Source organism: Heteronotia binoei, chromosome 2, assembly GCF_032191835.1.
Source record: "Heteronotia binoei isolate CCM8104 ecotype False Entrance Well chromosome 2, APGP_CSIRO_Hbin_v1, whole genome shotgun sequence".
In the NCBI taxonomy this organism is placed as follows: Eukaryota; Metazoa; Chordata; class Lepidosauria; order Squamata; family Gekkonidae; genus Heteronotia; species Heteronotia binoei.
This window is the reverse complement of record NC_083224.1, coordinates 123,597,256-123,617,294: the sequence shown is the minus strand read 5'-3', so window position 1 is coordinate 123,617,294 and position 20,039 is coordinate 123,597,256. Positions and strand designations below refer to the sequence as shown.

General features: G+C 41.6%; 1 protein-coding gene across 2 annotated transcripts in view; it reads right to left on the bottom strand.

Annotated features, from left to right (window-relative positions):
* Positions 1-20,039, bottom strand: part of CACHD1 (cache domain containing 1) — a 247,645-nt gene that overhangs the window by 88,295 nt on the left and 139,311 nt on the right. For both annotated transcript variants that reach the window (XM_060231944.1, XM_060231945.1), the window contains exon 4: positions 13,879-13,985. In XM_060231944.1, coding sequence (XP_060087927.1) covers positions 13,879-13,985 — 107 coding nt within the window. The remainder of the gene's footprint in view (positions 1-13,878; positions 13,986-20,039) is intronic.

The following is a 20,039-nucleotide window of genomic DNA, read 5'->3' as shown; positions in this document are numbered from 1 at the left end:
ACTCAAGCCGCCGCTGCCGCCGCCGACCGGAGCCGGGGGAGGAGAGCGCCTGCCCGCAGAGGAGATGGTGCAGGTAAAAGTCCTTCGGGCGCACAGCTCGTCCCAGGAGAGCCTGCTTTGTGTGCCCCCCCCAGCTGTGGAGCGGCCGGCGGCCTTGGGTGGGGCCTGGCGAGGGCATGGGGCGGACAGGCTACCGCAGCTGCAAGTTTTAGAAGCAGGGCAGGGCAGGCCAGGTAGAGGATCCCCCGGGGAAAGGACGTGCGGCTGCGCAGCGTGGCGAGCCGCCCCATCTCGGAGCGGCAACGCCACTGCGCTGCTGCCGCCTCTTCTCCGAGGACCCCAGCTCAAGCTAGTTCTGGGGGCCCGAGAGGCCGCGCTCTTCGCCGGCCCCGGGGAACTCAAGCCGCCGCTGCCGCCGCCAGTCCTCAGTTGACTGAACTTAACAAGGAACGCTAGTCAGCCGTCTACAGCATAAGGGGGGGAAAGCTACTTTTAATTATGCCATGAACTTCAGGGGCCACTCAGTTTGGATGGCTATTTTTCTATTGAATTCTAATGATGTGTTTGCAAAACTGATGTCCATAATTAGTGGTTGGCTAGTTCGTTAATTAGTGGTTTTAATGTTTTAATTTTCTAACTATGTATATTCTTATTATATTTAAAATTTGGAGTTCAGTTATGCTTGTCACACCCTTGTTCCTGGCTCCGCCCCTAATGTCTCCTGGCTCCACTCCCAAAGTCTCCTGGCTCCACCCCCAAAGTCCCCAGATATTTCTTAAATTGGACTTGGCAACCCTAGAGTAGCAGCTGAAACCAAAGCCAGCGCACACTCTCCAAACCTCTCTTGGCAATGGACTCTAGCTCAGCCACAACTTTGCTTTTTATGCTCTTTGCTTATGCACAGAAGAATTTCAAAAAAAACAAACCTTTATGATTAGCTAAAGAACAGTGTTCCTCTTAACCTGAAATCCTATTAGCCAAATTGCCATTGCTTCTTCCCCCCTCCCTCCTGTTCCCTGAAAAATGGGTAAGGAAAGTAGGGTAGTTAGCGGGACTTCACATTTGAAGCCAACAATCCTGCAAGTTCCAAACCAGCAATCTTAGGGGGAGCAAAGCATCTTAGAGGGAGCTGTAGTGCCTTAGAGCCAGTCACTGCAATGGTTTTGCAAAGGGCCTGACAGTGATTGGCTCTAAGTCATTACAGCTCCCTCTAAGAGCTTTTGCCACTGGGCTGCAAAAATGCCTCTTTCCCCTCCCTTCTGTTGCCCTGGAAACCAAAGCAAAAGGCAGGAAAGAGCCCTAGAAAAGAGAACTGAAAGTTAACTTTGTAGTTAAATCTCTCCACCAGCAGCAATTTGGTATAGCCGAATATACCTGAAAGAATTCAGCTTTATTCGGAATCAGCTATACCAGTCCATTTCTCTGATTTGGCTTTTAAAATACCTGAAAAAAACCAGTAAGGCATTTGGCTCAATTACCACTGGAGCATGAACCAGGATGCCAGAGACTTTGGGTGTAGTAAGTTCTTCCCATTCTCAATTTAATATGTTTTTTTTTTTTTTAAGGAAACAGAATTATTAGTTCAAGTCAAGTCAAGTTAAGTTAAGTTAGCCTTTATTGGCATAAAATATTATTAGTTACTAAGGAAATGATCAGGAGAAAACCTCATAGACTCCCTGTAAAATCTTGGCTCTTTTTCTGTGAGACCCCTTATATTTAATCTCTGTGAAGCCTCCTCTCTTTATTTTAATGTGACATTTGTTATGCTGCCAACTTGCGTTCCTTAGTGTTCCTTACTTATTTTTGGTGCCACCAAAAACTCTGACCTGAGAATTCTTAATTGGGCCTAAAGAACAGGATAGCTTAGTTACAACTGGTAGAATCACAGAATGGTCAGCACATGGGGGTGGCTTTGAAGTAAAAAGGGATACTTACCTTTAAATAAAAGTTGTTGCTCTTAAATGTAAATAGTGATGGGATTATTAAACATAAACAAGTCTAACAGCTTAATGGTTTCAAATAGGTACATAGGTGTAATGGTTCCAGACAGGTGTTTCTCTAAAGTTCTTTAAATAGACCTAGCAACACTCAGGCTAATAGCCTGCACAAAGCTTAATTTCCTAACTTGCCACTTAGGTTCATAACTTCCACACAGGTATATTTTCCTCACTTGCCACTTAGGCTTGTAACTTCCAACACAGAATTCAAATTTCTCCCACACTCTACAGCAGGGGTCCCCAACTCGTGGGCCATGGACCAGTACTGGTCCGTGGCCTGTTAGCAACTGGGCTGCACAGGCATAGTGCTCCCGGATTCCCAAGTCACAGACCTGGGAAGCTGAGAGTGGCAGGACAGTGCATTGGCGTATGCTCTCCTCCAAGCCCAGCTTCCCAAGGAGAGGGAGGCAGATCAGCTGCTTCTGCCGCCTCCCAAGGAGGTGGTAGAAACAGCCCCAGTCTCCCCCCCCCATTTAAAGATCCCCTTTGGGGGCAGGGATGGGGGTGTGGGGGGCGGCAAAACCCCAGTGCCATCCCCCCTCCCCGGTCTGTGGAAAAATTGTCTTTCATGAAACTGGTTCCTGGTGCCAAAAAGGTTGGGAACCACTGATCTACAGCATCTCACTCAGAGTCTACTGTCCACACACACTCTACTAACACTGTCACAGTCAGATTCTCAGAAGAAACCAGTCAACTCCATCCCATAGGGTTCAGCTACCATCCATAACACAGATTCAATCACTCATCCAGCCCATCCTTGAACTAAAGGCCTGCATTTCAATCACAGCAACCTACATATAAAACTCCACATTAAAACACAGAAATAAAACACATTTACATAATGAAGACATCACATCCCCTGAGACTTCTCCTTTTGTTTAAAATCTACATTTTTCTCAGCAAATTGTTTTTAAAAGAAAGTATTCTGTCCTAAGCAAGGAGGTTGTGGTCACAGCTTTCTCCTTCCCTTTAACATTTCCCAGTGTTCCACATGTAATACAGTCCATCTGGTATTATAGGTTGTGGAAAATACCAATATAGGGAGTGATGGGGTTGTATTTGCAGCTTTTATAATAGTATTTTTGTACATGGCCAGTCTTAGTGCTGAGACCTTGAGCAGGATTGGCCTGAAGCAGAGAAGCTCTAGGAACAGAGGTCATGTTTTTGTATTTGTGTTCTTTATATGGTTTACAGTTTGCATATTTAACCACCAGCTGGCTCATTCACTTAAGGGATTCTGGATGAACCCTCTTCCACAGGATTCTTTGAAGGCTCCCAAATGACCTAGCTCAGCAGAGCAACCAGTCATAAGGCTGCTTGGATATAGGCACATTTGACAACAAGCCCCTTTTCTCCAAGTGTCCAATGATTGAGGTCTTTCCTTATGTTTATCATGGCTGCATCAAAGGCAAATTCTTCCTTTATCTATGGCAGTGGAACTGAAATGAAACAAAGTGAGGTCTGGACATAAGCCTCTGCTCCTTCACTGTAGAATGGGAAAATGAAGATGGAAACAGTGGCAAGAACAGTGATGACTGGAAAGCAAGAGGAAGAGGGGCGAAAGATGACTAACTTAATAGGAAAGAAAATATGTTCCTAGCCTTAAGGCTCAGAAGCAGACAGGGCCATGTTAAAATCTAAGAAGGCAGTCTGAAGCTGGAAGGGGAAAAGCTTTGTTGACTTTATTCTGGCAATCTAGATGAAAGAGACATTTATCAATACTGCCTGGTCTTTTGCATCCTGAATTAGAATAGACAGGTTCCTCCAAAGACAGATCAGCTCATTTCTTATGCCTCAATGCTGCTGCTATCCAGCAGACCTAGGAATTTCCTCGATTGCCAGAACCACTAAGTCTCTATCAACAAGGACATTCCTTAAGACAATTCTCAGGTAGGGGGTTTGCCCCCCAAGGTCGGAATAAAGAGTCAGACACAATGCATTGGAATAAAATTGGGCCACTTTATTAACTAACAGCATAAACAGCAAGGGGACCCCACCAGCGGCCTGGCCAGGGCTAGGGGTCACCGCGACTGCTCCCCTGCCATTAACGGGTGAGAGACCCAGCCCCCCCAGCCGGAGCTGAGTGACTCAGCTCCCTCCAGGCAGGCCCAGCAGGGAGGCACACACCAGAGGGCCCCAAACCCAGACGCACGTCTCGCCAGAAAGGCACCCTCTAGCCAAGCCTCCTGGACAGTCTGCAATCTCCAAACCCGGGTCTCAAAACCCCAGGTTGTTCATGCCAGACCCCAAATTCCCCAAAAGGGGGATGCTTCACAGTCCTCCCCTAGCCGCATAGTGTCCTAAACCCCAAAAAACCTGCCAACTAAACTGACCAACTATTTAAAGGCAGCTTCCCTGAGCCAATTCCACAATCCACTGCACTGCTATGCAGGGTAGGCGAAAAACACACCCCAGCAACAGCCAATCAGCCGAGGCGTAAAAAATTCCTACCCGGCTCCTCTAATGAGGCAACCAGCCAGGCCTACATAACAGACAGGGCGAGAGGGAGGGCCGATCAACAACGGAATAACTTGAGGGGAACGTGGAGCTAGCCGTTAAAGCGGCTAGACTCCGCCCCTCACATTGCGCACCCAAACGGGCGACTTCTGACTCCTCCCTCCCAGGGAGCCAAACAGCGCAGAAGCAGCCTAGCAGCTACACTGCAGGCTGAAAGCTTCCGATTGGTTGCGTAAGAAAGGAACCAGTAGTTTCACAATCAGTTTATGTGTATCAGTAAAACCAGTAATATTTTGGAGTCTCAGAATGTGTGAGTTTTAGAAATGCCATTCACTGATCCTTGTGTGTGTATCTGTCACTAACTACCAAATGAAAAGACAGTACTTCACTGAAATGTCACCATAATAACTTTTCTAGTCTTGCATATGATGAGAGACTAAGGCTCAGTGGTAGTGCATATGTTTTGCATACAGAACCTGCAGGTTCAATTTCTACCCTTTCCAGTTAAAGGACCTGTAGAAGGTGATAACGTTTGTATACACGGAACCTAGACAGAATAGACAGTACTAAATTTGAATAATCTGAGAAGGCATATTTTCATCAGAAGGTTTAAACTATCAAACACCACAGTAAGTTTATATTTTCAGTGATTAACCAGGTCTTCATCCTTTTTCTCCTCTGTAACATCCACATTTTAATGGGTACCACCCTCACATCCTTCCAGAATGTTACTCTTTTCTTCCAAGTGCCAGAATTCACAGAACAGAATGAGACTAGTGCTTTTCCTTGTAACTCTCAGTACAGTGTTCCTATAAAAAAGGCTTATGTTTACTTCATCCCAACTGCTGCAAGACCTTCCACTACCTGAGAAAATGGCATCGTGGCATAACTGTGTCCAGATTTAAGTAAACAACAAATAATAAATATCCTTTCTGATACATGACAAATATAGTAATTGTATTAAAATATGGATGTATAAGTCTTAACATTATATGGAGTGAATGCAGAGAGTTCTGTTCTCCCCTTCATTCAAAGCAACCAAGAAAAACATGTTCAGTGCAGATGGGTTTGTATTTGTCTCGGCTTACAAATACAAAGCTATATACAGAGAAATGCAGCAATTTACTCAAAACAGCCAAAAAAGCAGCCAACCAAGTAATATAAGCCTTGGGGAATTTGCTCTAGTTTCAAGTTCAAGTTACTAGACCATGCTCACTTGGTCTCTCAGACTGTGATTTCTTAATTTATTCCAATAGACAGCTTTTCATGTATATGGTTTTAATTTATGGAGTGAGACTTGAAATTTTAAAGGGATATTTAAGACTGGAAAAGAAACAGCTGTTAGGCACATTTTATCAAATAAGTCAGAACACAAGCCCTATGCCAGTATCTTAGTCTAAAACATATTAACAAAACAGATTTGACTGAGAAACAGAAGTACTGCAGCATGGCCCTGATAAGGCTGTTCCCAGTTACAGTTAAATAAACAACAGTTAGTGACACAGAATTAATATTATTGAGCAGATACTATTTTAAAAAATTGTATAAAATGCACCAACTGGCCTGAAACATGTTTCAGAAGTAGTACCATAGAATCTTGGGAATTTCAGATACCAGGTTGTAAAATGCAAAGAATTAGCATTAGAACCGAAACCCACAAAGCCCTGACCCACAGACATACACACATGCGCTAGCAGACTGGACAGCTGGCACAATCATGTTGGGAGCAAGAGCACACAGAACAAGCACATGACCAGGGCTGTTACTAGACCAACAAAGGGGAAGCACACATTCAGCCCCAGGCATTGGAGGCAACAGTTGAACAGCAGGAATTTTGTACAACACAACATCATCTTGATTATACAGTTGAGATTACACAGGAACACAATTCCGGCTGGCTTGAAGTCAGGGGTGCGGCCTAATATGCAAATGAGTTCCTGCTGGGCTTTTTCTAGAAAAAAAGCCCTGTGCGAAGCAATGGTGCTGTCGGGGTGTGTGACCTAATATCCATGTATGAAGCAGGGAGGGAGGGGAAATGGGCAGGCTTGCAAGCTCTTCTCTTCCACCACAGAGATTGCTTGGAGACTTAGAGTGAGGAAAGAGTGCAAGAGTTGAGGGAGCCACTGGCAGGAGGGACAGAATTAGAGGGTGGTGCAGGGTTCCCCCTTAGTTTCATAGCTCTTATAGGACCTGTATTTACAAACCTTGGTGTCAAGGCAAAGAGAGATGCATAATGATGCAAACGTGTTGGTGTAATGATTCTATGTAAACCCAGTCTGACAGCTATGCTTTGACAGCTGGTGATCTAGCAGGCATGCTAGGTCACAATGACCTTATCAGCAGGCCGGTTTGAGCCGGCAGAAGCCAAGAGGAGAAACCTGCTGAGTCAGCATGACAGTGCACGGCCAGGATTGGCTAGTAGAACTATAAGAAGACTGTGTGTGGAACACACAGGTCTCTCTCTGAGAGTTGGTGTGTAGGCGGAGCATTTTGTCTGTTGGAGTAAGATATTGGACTGCACTAGTGAGCACTTATTGTATATATCTGTAAATACACTATTTTGGCACTAGTTGCAGGTGTCTGGCTGATTTCTTTCCTGGAGCCCTGTGTCGGGCACGTCACCAAGCTCACTCTGCTCACTACCGCACCGACAAAACGGTGGTCAGTGATTTATATGGTATATGTGTGTTTCCTTCTCTCACTGGTGCCAAAAAATAATTTCCTAACCTTTCCCTATGCTGGTCTTATAGGGACTATCATTTGGAGAATGTCTTTGTTTTTTTAAAAAGTCTCCTTGTAGCATGATCATGTTGTAAAATGCATACATATGTATTTTATCTTTCTGTGCAAAGAAAGTATTAAGAGTTTTAATAAAGATGTGTGTGTGATATTTGTTCATGTCTTGTGGCTCAAACATCTGGCATCTATATGTTAAGCAAGTTTGGTCACTCCTGATCTACACCGTGTTACTGAAATTAAGCTGTGGCTATCATTTTGTGGTTGGCTCTACCTCTTGTGGCAGCCATTTTGTAGCAGCCTTTTTGTTGCTGCACCTACCACGCTGTGTCAGAATTCCAAATGTGCCCACAGGCTGAAAAAAGTTGGAGACCCTTGGTCTATAATATGGCAGAGGTGCTTCTCTCTCTGCAGCCAATGGCACTCTAAATTTAAATACTCAAGATGTGACTTATTAATGTATATAAATAATTAAGTTCCCTTTTAATAAATATTTATGCTATACTGTCTATATTAATTAATGATTTCAACATCTTTGTATCTTGAAAGTAATATCTACAAAAACTAAATGTTGTCATTGTCAAATCTCCTTTGAAGTTTTATAAGATTCTGCACAAACTGTCTGCCTCTGTTATACCCTTCGTGCCTTTAAGGTAATTTGTAGTTACCAAGTACTAGTAATGATTTTGTGTATGATTTTGTAAAACCTTAATTTTTGTTTCACACAAGGGTGGAATTCTAGCAGGAGCTCCTTTGCACACACCCCTGATGTAGCCCATCCTCCAAGAGCTTACAAAAAAGACCCTTGTAAGCTCTTGGAGGATTGGCTACATCAGGGGGTGAGCCCTAATATGCAAAGGCGCTCCTGCTAGAATTCCACCCCTGGTTTCACAGTGTTGACACTATTTCACCAAAACTATACACATTTAGTATACTTCTCTTGTAAATATTCATATCCAAACATCTAGCTACAGCTATTAGGTTTCTTGCATTTAAAAGACAATGTTAGGAATCGAACATCAACAGTGACTGTATGCCAAATGCTGAGTAACTAACTGCAACTAGCCCACAAGCATCTTGGGTGATGAGGAGGAAAGGCTTCCTGGTCAAGGCTTGCATTTTCCAAGCTATGGATGCCAATCCCCAGTTGGGGGCAGTGGATTCCCCAGTTTGGGAGCCCTCCCCCACTTCAGGGTTATCAGAAAGTGGGTGGTAAGGAAACATCTGCAGGGGACTCCATTATACACTCTATGGAGACTGGTTCCCATATGGTATAATGGAGAATCAATCTGTGGGTATCTGGGGCTCGAGGGGGGGCTGTTTTTGAGGTAGAGGCACCAGATTTTCAGCATAATATTCAGTGCCTCTCCTCAACACCCTCCCACAGTTTCAAAAGACTGGACCAGGGGGTCCAATTCTATGAGCCCAAAAAGAAGGTGCCCCTATCCTTCACTATTTCCAAATGGCAGGAAGGCATTTAAAAGGTGCACAGTCCCTTTAAATGTGATGGCCAGAACTCCCTTTGAAGTTCAATCGTGCTTGCCACAACCTTGCACCTGGCTCCACCTCCAATGTTCCCAGATATTTCTTGAGTCAGACCTGGCAACCCTATTCCAAGCACTGGCCATCTTAGAAATGTGGTAATAAATGGCTCCTTCCAGAGAAAACTAACATCTCCACATGAAGTTTTTGGTCCCACTTTACCGGCTCTAACTCCACCGAATGGGAGTCATAGCCTTGGAATGGCAACATTTTGAAATGTCGATTAGTTTTATCTATGAAGGTAAGTAATTACTCAGCTTGTATTTTTGTTGGGCCTCTCACATTTGGATAAGTAAGGCCTGAGGCATTGAAGAGCTGCTGCCAGCCAGAGTATGCAACACTGGCCAAGATGGACCATTGGGCCAACTCTTTATAAGGCAGCTTCATGTGTTGACAGAATTATATGGACAATATTGCTGGGCTTTGAAGAAATCTGCTGGCTAACTGTACAAGAAATATGAGGAGTATGTGCTCGCTTAACGAATATGGCAGCATATCTACAAAGACTGCTCTCTTAACAAGCCTCATATAGGCATCCGGCAAAAAAATTACCACTGAAAAGCTCGGTGCAGTTTTATACCAACATCAGTTAGCGTATATTTCTTGAACTAAATAGAAGCTTGACGGATGCAGCTTTAAGTTAAAAGGCAGCTACCTTGCAGCACCTTTTGTCAGTCTCCAGTGAGTATGGAACTTGTTCCCAAACTGGTTTTGCTATAGACATGAGAGGATATTAAAGTACAGGAAAGCATTTGAGAGATTAAAAGGTTTGGAATGAGGAAATGTAGAGCCCCATAAGAACATCTCTTAGGGTTTGCAGCAGGGAAGAAAGTACAAAATCTCTGCAGGGAATTCTTGCAGCTTTAGTAGACGTAAAATAAAAGTGCACCTACAAGGATGGGGTGTGTGTGTTATTTTTTCAGCTGAAGTGGTCCCTGCTTATCTCACTGAAAATTGTATGCTGTGGTCATAGAAAACCTTCTATGGTTATGGCAAAATTGGCATGACAAGCATAATTGAACTCCAAGGGAGTTCTGGCCATCACATTTAAAGGGACAGCACACCTTTTAAAATGTCTTCCTTCCATAGGAAATAATGAAGGATAGGGGCACCTTCTTTTGGGGCTCATAGAATTGGACCCCCTGGTCCAGTCATTTTGAAACTTGGGGGTATTTGGGGGACCAGGGGGTCCAATTCTATGAGCCCCAAAAGAAGGTGCCCCTATTCTTCATTATTTCGTATGGAAGGAAGTCATTTAAAAAGGTGTGCTGTCCCTTTAAATGTGATGGCCAGAACTCCCTTGGAGTTCAGTTATGCTTGTCATACCCTTGCTCCTGGCTCTGCCCCAATGTCTCCTGGTTCCACCCCAAAGTCCCTAGATATTTCTTTAATTGGACTTGGCAACCCTAAAAGTAAACCACAATGGCTTCATAATGCAAATACTACTTCCCTTCTGTCCCTCACACACTGCCTCTCTCTTCCCCTTCTGTTTAGGAAATCTGCAGTCTAAGCACAAATCATTGTGACATAACTGTGAAATTTAGGCCTTAGAAACTGGAGAGAAAATTGTTGTTGTTGTTTTTTAAGTATTGGACTTCTCATTGGTAGTCTGAATGAATGTGATTCTGTTCAGTGAGCAGTCTGGAGGATGGGAGCGCCCCTGATTTGATCACAAAATCTGATCTAATTGGGTTTTGCAATCACCTCTATTCCAAACACATTCTAATGAACACAGTGATATTTGTATAGGTAACTGTGCTATATAACGATTATCTAGAGAAAAATAAGAGGTTGTACCCACCGCACTGAATTCAAATCAGCAACTAGCAAAAATTGGCCCAAAAGCAACAGACAAATTAGCTGGACCCCAATTTCTGTCACTACTGAATTTAAAGAAACTACTTGGAGAACACGTGAGGCACTGGAAGATTGGAGGCAGGCAAATGTCTCCATCTTCAAGAAGGGGAAAAAAGAGGATCTGGGAACTACTGACCTGTAAGCTTGGCATCTATACCTGGAAAAGTTTTAGAACAAATAATCAGTCCTTGAACTTTTATAAAAGATGGCTGTGATTACTAAGAGCCAGCATGGGTAACTCAAGAACAAGTCATGTCAGACTAACCTTATCTCTTTTAAAAAAAAAAAAAAGTTACTACCTCGCTGGATCAGGGGAATGCTATAGACATAGTTTATCTTGATTTCAGTAAGGCTTTTGATAAGATTCCACATAATACTCTTGTTGACAAGTTGATAAAATGTGGTTTGAATCCTATTACTGTTAGATGGATCTGTAACTGGTTGACAGATTGCACCCAGAGTGCTTGTGAATGGTTCCTCATCCTCTTGGAGAAGAGTGACAAGTGGAGTGCCTCAGGAATTTTTGCTGGGACCTGTTCTGTTTAATAGCTTTATAAATGGTTTGGATGAAGGAATAGAGGAAATATTTATTAAATTTGCAGATGATACTAAATTGGGAGGGGTAGCAAATACGGTAGAAGACAGGATAAAGGATGATCTTGATAGGCTGGAAAACTGGAGTGAAACAAAATGAATTTTAATGGAGATAAATCTAAAGTTCTGCATTTAGATAGGAGAAATCAAATAGGATGCGGGAGACTTGTCTTTACTGTATTTTGTGTGAAAAGAATGTAGGGGTTTTAGTGGACTGAACACTGAGCATGAGCCAGCAGTGTAATGCGGTAGTTAAAAAGGCCAATACAATTTTGGGATGTATCAAAAGAAGTATAGTGTCCATATCACATTAAGTCATTGTATCTCTTTACTCTGCTCAGGTTAGACTTCACCTAGAGTACTGTGTTAAGATTTAGGCACCACAATTTAAGAAGGATATAGATAAGCTTGAACAAAGGGCAACAAAGATGGTAAGGGATCTGGAGACTAAGTCCTATGAGGAAAGTCTGTATGAGCTGGGTATATTTAGCCTGAAGAAGGATTGAGAGGTGATATGATCACCATCTTCAAGTACTTGAAGGGTGTCATATGGAGGATGGTGTGGAGTTTTCTGTTGTCCCAGAAAACTGGACCAGAACCGAAAGGTTGAAATTAAATCAAAAGGTTTCAGCTAAACATTAGGAAGAACTTTCTAACAATTAGAGCAGTTCCTCAGTAGAACAGACTTCTGAGCAAGGTGGTGGGCTCTATTATTTGGAAGTTTTTAAAGAAAGGCAAGATGGCCATCTGACAGCAATGCTGATTCTGTGAATCTACGCAGATCATGAGAAGGAAGGCAGGGGGAGGTATTGGTTATTTTCCTGCATTGTGCAGGAGATTGGACCAGATTAGTGGCCCCCAACCTTTCTGGCACCAGGGACCGGCCCCATACCCAGAAAGGAAGTGAGGAGGAGGCAAGGGCAGTGCCACTTTTTCAGCAGATTGCTTGCTGCTGCGGTTTTCCCGCCGATCAACTGATTGGCAGGGGAGGTCAGTCTTTAAAGAGACTGGGCCTTAAAAATCATCATCATCATCATCAGCCTTTATTGGCGTAAAAGAAATCAGTTATACAGAGTAAAAGGATTACCAAGTTATACAGAATAAAAATTACCCATAAAATACAAAAATACAGTTAAAATTTAGAAACATCATTACCAGTTAAAACTATGGTTACAAAATCCTTTGGCGTATCATGGTGGTCAGAAAAATGAACTTGGCTACTATCTCAGTGTCTTTTGGGGAGAAACCGCTCAGGAGCCTACAGACTTTCAAGGCATCTGAGCAGTCTCCTGATTTCTCTAAAATGGGACGCAGAAGTGAGTTAGGGCCTTAAAATTGTGAAAATGGAGAGGGGGAAGCACCGCCAGGGGGCGGGGCAGCAAAGTTGCATGGCACTGCAGGGGGGGGGGGAGCCTGGTTGCTAACAGGCCATGGACTGGGACTGGTCCGTGGCCCAGGAGTTGGGGGCCCCTGGACTAGTTGACCCTGAAGGTCCCTTCCAACTCTATGATTCTATTATTTTACCTCTCCTCTCACAAGAGAGGGTTCGTCTACTTCTTTCTGGCTATGTCTGTCTTCAGCTCAGGCAGTGGAGAAGCAGGCCCAGTGCAGCTAGTGGTAGGAGAAGAGTAAGTATAAACAAAGGGCTGTACAGTTCCTTGGCTCTGAGGACAACATTACACATCCATGTAATTCATACGGTACACAGATATTCACAAGTATTCTGGCATCTTCATGCAAATGCACACTTCCTCCAAAAATCCTGACACACCTTGTTTTCAGGCCTTCAACCTCCACAGTCCTTCAGTCTGTCATTCTTTCTCAACTTTTAGTTAAGAAAAAGAAACAACAGCTCTTCTTTTTCAACTTGCAGTATTTCTATGCTGCTTATCTCTTCCATGGGCCCTAAGTCAGCTTACAGAAATTTCCAGACCAATTAATTTAAATGAAAAAAACAAGCAAAAACCCAGTACCACTGGACTGGCTATTGTAGGCTCATGACTGTGAGCCATAGCCGAAGGTCTTGTTCTTCAAGCTTAAATAAACCGCCATACACAATAATTTTAAATCATCATGCACCATATAACTGACAAAAGGAATGCTTTTTCTCTTTTTCAAAGGTTAAAGTGAAATCTGTTCTTCAACAGGATGCTAAAAAGCAAGGGCTATAGCACTAACCACCCAAAGGTGAAATCTCTTGAGGAAAAAGATTTCACAGCCTCAGGCAGTAACCACACCTCCTACTCTTAAGTGTGCCAAGCAAATAGGTCACTTCTCAAGATGGAAATTCTCTGGCACATCAATGAAAGGAAATGTTGGAGGGCATCTTCAAATATCATTGTTAATGCTGACTGTGGCAGAAGAACCTATGCATTATACAAACTGTACAAAGATCAAAGACACATCTCAGTTTCAAGACAGTAACTGCTGAGAGCAGACATTACTGATGTCAGGGCAGACAGAGATATGGAAAACATATGAAATTTGCTATCAGCCATAACAAATATGTACATGACATATGAGAATAAATAATGGAGGATATGAATATAACCACTCTTATAAGGATCATCTCCCACTCAATTAACCCAAGGTTTAAAACTGTGCAGTAGTTTGAGGAAGAAATAAAACTCAGTTGTTACGGCAGTTTAAGCTAATTTTCTGTTATATGATACAGCAATAAACACAAATTACTTACCAGAATTTAAATCACGCCCAGGATTGAATGCTCTGCTATTCACAGTGGTTGACAACCTATCACAACTAATAGTTCTAGACACATTTGTGTTGAAATTTCCATCAAACCTGAAATGAAAACAATAGCGAAGTTAATAAGGGAAATGGTTTACCATAAGGTAGATTCAAATACTAGTGAGTGGAAGGAAAACAGCTGCTATTGATACTGAACAAAAACTTTTGCAGAAGTTCTGGCATAGCTAAAATAGGCAGGTTCTATGAACTGTAGGCATGACAGGCTCTTTGTGCAATGATAAAAAGCCTGACCAACTTCAGTTGTAGGATCTGGAGAAGACACTGGAAGCAGTGATGCAATTAGAAAGATCCCATGGAATCCAACATTACATTTGTTAATTAGACCTGTTGGTCTTGGACCATAGGAAATAGTATTTTGTTGCTTCTTGCCACTGCAATAACATTTTAAAAGGACCTGGCAGGACACCAACAGATAGATGTTACTGGATTTTCAAATTTCAAGAATATATGCTGTCCAGACACCTCCTGTTAAGTACCCTGTATTTTGCACATGAGACAAGTTAACACAAGAGGCAAGTTAACAGCAATTACCAAAATAAAGTAGAACTATAAAGGTTATTTTAACAATTGACATTACTATTTCTACTATGTTTCAAATGAAGCTACAGAAAAGGGGGGAAACCTCACCTTCTTTTGCAATTTCCTATAAGAAGGAAAATTTAAGAAAATTAATATGATTATAATTAATGCCATCAATGACTGATTTGTATGTTCTGATATATTCTGTGGTTGCAATTCAGCACAAATTCAGAGGATCTACTTAGAGGAGGAGGAGAGTTGGTTTTATACTCTGCTCTTCACTACCCAAAGGAGTCTTGGAGCACTTACAATTACTGTCCCTTCCTCTCCCCATAACAGACACCCTGTGAGGTAGGTGGGGCTGAGAGTTCTGACAGAACTGTGACTGATCCAAGGTCACCCAGCTGGCTTTATGTGGAGGAGTGGGGAATCAACACGAGTTCTCCAGATTAGAATCCACTGCTCTTAACCACTGCATTACACTGCATTACAATAACATCTATTGTTAGTACTAAGACATATTAAGTTTGTTTTAGCTGCTAGAGGCTTTCTATTACCTTTTAAGAAAAGGTATGCTCCATGCACCTCACAGTGATTTCCTTTATGTACACTCTGAGCCCTGTCTTTTATATAAAAAAGAACAAGGATATTTTTGCATGTACTTGCTTAACATACACATGGAGTTGCTCTATTATGGTCACTGTTTCTAGCACCTTCATTAAAAGACAAATTAATTGAAGATGTTAATACTCCTTTAAAGAAGTATTACAAGTACAGTATCTGCATAACATTTTTAGCAAAAATGAATTCCATAGCTTTGTTTCAAATTATGTAAAATATAACATGCAGATTAATCTGACAGGATTCAAAACGCAGGACAAAATATTAGAGGAAACAATGCACAATTTAAACTAAATAAATCCTTGCCCAACTTCAGAAAAACGCGTTCTGGTAAATAGTTACTGCAATTAGGAATGATCAAAATCTTATCATAAATTTAAGCTTAAAGAAAAAGCAACACCCATTCCCATTCCTACTCCCCTTATTTTCCCTTTTCTTTTTCTACATTATATATATAAAAAGCCCCTTCCTTCTGAATTCACTTTAATGAACAACTGATCGAAACTGCATCCCGAGGGAGAAAACAGAACTGTGACTCCCACTTTGATCTCTTCCCCATGGAGAAATTCGCTCCCTGCCTAGCTTGCAAGATGTTCACTTGATTGACGTTTGCTCTGATGTGCAAACTGCTTTGAACTTCAGACATTTAATTCCCATCAGGCAGCAGTCATTTTTATTCTCCTTCAACAGGATTTACAAGCAGAAGATCAGCAAATGTAGAAGATAAAATAAATTTGCAGAAGCTTTGAATCTTACATCAAAACAGTGTTCAAGTAAGCTCCAATTGGATTTCATTCAGCTTCTATTCACAAAGTAAATCAACTGCTCCTATATAGCTTTAGTTTTGGAAAATGAAAAACATAGAATGTGTATATAAAAATGACGTTCATCAATTGGGGGTGGGGTATTAAGTAGTATTGTTTTTTTCCAGGATAAATTCAGCTATATGACAAATTCATTCCAAATTTTTGCTAAATTGCTAGAACCAGCAAATAATATTATTGTAATCAATATTTCATTTACATATTGAGACAGTGAAATCTTCTGACAGTATTTCTGAGGGAGTGGATTCACCACCTGAACTGATAATGGAGGCCTGATTCAGAACACCATTAAAGCATGTGCCAGTTTTAAAGGCAAACCATCATTAATTTGACTAAGCTAGGGGATTCCCATTATAAAAAGGGCTGCTGTTCATATGGCATTACATTAATATGAATCTACCAACTATGATCCTACAATCTTCTTAGATTATTATTTTCTTGGATTATGATAATTATTATTAGATGATGGTGATGGAAGTATTATTATAGTCTTCTTGAATAATTATTAATATCTGGAGAATCTGGAGGCTCAGACAGAAGTCCAGATAAAGGGGGTATCTGTTTATTTATTTCACTTATTTCTATCACAGAACACAAAGAGATATTGAATAAAATTTTCCATACTTTTCTCATTCAGACACTGACTGGACCCAGATGTTTTCAGCTTCAGTAAAAGTGCTGTTTTATGTGGTCAGAATGTTGGAACAAAATCTGGGAGGTCTGGGTTCAAATCCCTATGCTGATTTGAAGACTGCTAGGTGATCTTAAACCAGGCACACTTTCTTAACCTAACCTAAAACACGGAAGAGAGAAAAACAATGTATACTGTTCCAAGGTCTCTGGAGGAAACATGGAGTAAACATGTACTCTTTCAGTGGTTTCCAACCTGTGAGCCAGGGACCCCTAGGGGGTCATGGTGTTATTGTATTTACATGAGTAAATCGAGAGATCCAGTTCTGAAGATCATTTACAGTATGAATACAACAATTCCTTTAGGAGTGGTTTACTTCTATTCTATTCTCCTCCATTCTATTCTCTAAACAAGGCTGAGAATAAGATCACCAGCCAACTTCCCTGGCAGAGCGGGGATTCAAACCTGGGTCTTCCAGAACCCTGTACAGCATTCTAACCACTACACCACACTGGCTCACACACTGGATACAGGAACAGACAGAATGCTGTAAAATTATACCTATCATATAAACCAATTTAATGGATGAAAAACTAGAAGGGATATTTTTATTGATTTTATTTCTTGCTGAGGTCCTTGTATGATTTATATAATAAAGAATCTTTCTAGCCCCATTCATGCACATAAAATCCCCAATTTTTAGCAGTTTGTATAATATGCATACCCAGCACAGGGTAGCAGTTGGAGCTAAACATGGGAGACCCGGGATCAAATCCTTACTTCATCAAGGAGGTTCACTAGGTGACCTTGGGACAACAGCCTAACCAACCTCTCAGGGTTGTTGTTGTGAAGATAAAACAGAGGAAGGGAGAACAGTGTTGTAAGCTGTTCTCAGTTCCATTGGGGAGGAGGGAAAGGCATATCTAAATAAATAAATCCTGATAGACTTTCTAAATCTATTTTGCTATCACTGTTAATTGCTTAAATTCCATTAAGTAAAGTTGAATCCAGTTTAATACTCTTGCAAATCTAACTCCAGTTGAGCAATCTGAAAGATCAGCATAGGAAGCCTTTTATCTCCCAATTTAACAGCCTATGAGAGGACAGGCAAACAAAAGAAAAGACTGTGCTAATGGCTGAACTGCAAGAGCAAATATTTAAGCACCTATTTGAAGAGCAGAGGCAGACCACTTCTAAAGGAATTGTTGTATTCATACTGTAAATGATCTTCAAAATTAGATCTCTAGATTTACCCATGTAAATATGACATTAATGAATGTACAAAAGAGTGTCAAGTAATAAGTTAGAGTGATAAGAATTTCTCCAGAGAGATTAAAGTGTTTCTTTAGGTATTTCTTTTTAAATCAACAGAATCAATTTAGGGCAAAGCCAACAGATACCAAACAATGGGCACAAAAATACCAGAAACTAAGTATTAATCAATCTACCAGCTATGAAATATTTAACTAGTACCTCTCAAAGTAAGTACTGAGGTTTTAAACAAACTTGTTTATGCATAAGAACATAAGAGAAGCCATGTTGGATCAGGCCAATGGCCCATCCAGTCCAACACTCTGTGTCAGACAGTGGCCAATATATGTGTGTATATATGCCTGAGATATCCCCTGCCACATCAAGGAGCACATTCCACCAGGATCTTACCTCATGATTCCTGAATCACATTGAAAAGATATAAAGGTTGACAACATCTAATTCAGCAACTATGTGCTTCACATTTTGTACTATGGTCTAAGAAAACCAAACAACGAAGAATTTTGCTGACATCATCAAAAGACAAAGAACCTCTTGACAAAATGCTTTGGCAGAATAAACTTCAGACAGAAAAAATCAGAAGCAATATGTTTTTTCGAAACATGTTGCATGGAGATTTCACGTAAAGGTCACTATTAGGGATGGGCACAAACCAAGAAAATGGAGGTTTGTCTCAGTTCATGGGATCACACAAACACTCCTGGTTAAAGATTGTTTCATTTTTAACACTCCTGGTTAAAAATGATTGTTTCGTGAGGTTTGTGATGCAGTAGGGGGAGATCTTCCCTCCTTTCTGTTGGGGTGACTCCTTGAGGGCAACAGAACAGAAGGGGGGAGGTCTTGCAAAAGCCATTTAAAGGGAACATTCCCCTTAAATCGCTTTTGCAAGTGCCACCACATACGAATGAAGTCCAAGCTGTGAATTCACCTTTTCTGGGTAACTTGCCACTTGAACTTTAAATGGCAAAAGCCATTTAAAAGAAACACTAGGAAGTGGCGGCGGGGGGGGGGGAGAGAGGTGAAAGGGATCACTGAAATGGTTTGCATGTTTCAGCCTAACAGCAGACGCGTGCACCAGCCTTACTATTAGGCTGAAATGGCTGCAGGCCATCTCAGCATTCCCTCTTGATCTCCCCATCATCAGGGCTTTTTTTGAGCAGGAACACACAGGAATGCAGTTCTGGCTGGCTTGATCTCAGGGGGTGTGGCCTGATAGGCAAATGATTCTGCTTGGGCTTTTTCTATGGTGATGTCAGTGGGAGTGGCCTAATATGCAAATTAGTTCCTGCTGGGCTTTTCCTACAAAGACGGCTTTGGCCCATCATGAACCCCACAAACCTCTGTAACCACGATGGTCATAGGAGGGGCATGGATAACGATCAACACACATCTCAGTTCATGCTATGTTCATGATGAATATAGGTTTGTGGTAAGGCTTGTGCCTATCCCTAGTCACTATTCATCCAGCTCCATCTTTTTTTTTCTACCAATACAATAAAACTTAAAAGGAAGAGAAACAAAGGATAACATGAAAAGAAGCCTTAAAATGTCTTCTCTTTATTCCTATCACTGGCACTAAGTGGGAGAGAGTGCAGGAAGAGTGCCATTCTGAAGTACAGCCACCTTCTACTTAACAGACTACAATAAAAACATGAACCAGACCCTCATGCCCTTCCAAATACAAAGGGATCTATCCTATTATCATTATTCCTTCACACCGAGTCCCCAACTTTCTATCCAATAATGCAAAAATAACAAAGGAGCACATGGATTCACATGCCTTGTTGACAATACTTGCAGTATTACAGTTAGCTCACAAAAATGGAACTATTAGTCAACCTCCTGACAAAAATTGGTATGGAACAATTCCCACATTCATGGTACAATGCATACTACATGCACTGTAATATGATATCAAACCGGCTCTGTAATCTAGTCAGTTGTGTCACTGTGTTGAGATGTCAATTAAGAAAAAACAGTTCTTGGAGGCCATGTCTACCAATAGTTTCATAAATAAGAATTAAAAGTATAATGCATGCATTTCGATGAAATATACCTAAGATTTCCTTATACAGAGAACAGCAACATGCAGTGTAGTGGTTAGAGTGTTGGACTCTAATCTAAGAGAGCCAGCTTTGTATACCCACTGTGCTATGGAAGCTTGCTAGGTGACCCTGGACAAGCTGTATACTCTAAGCGTAACCGGCTGTGACCAATAGG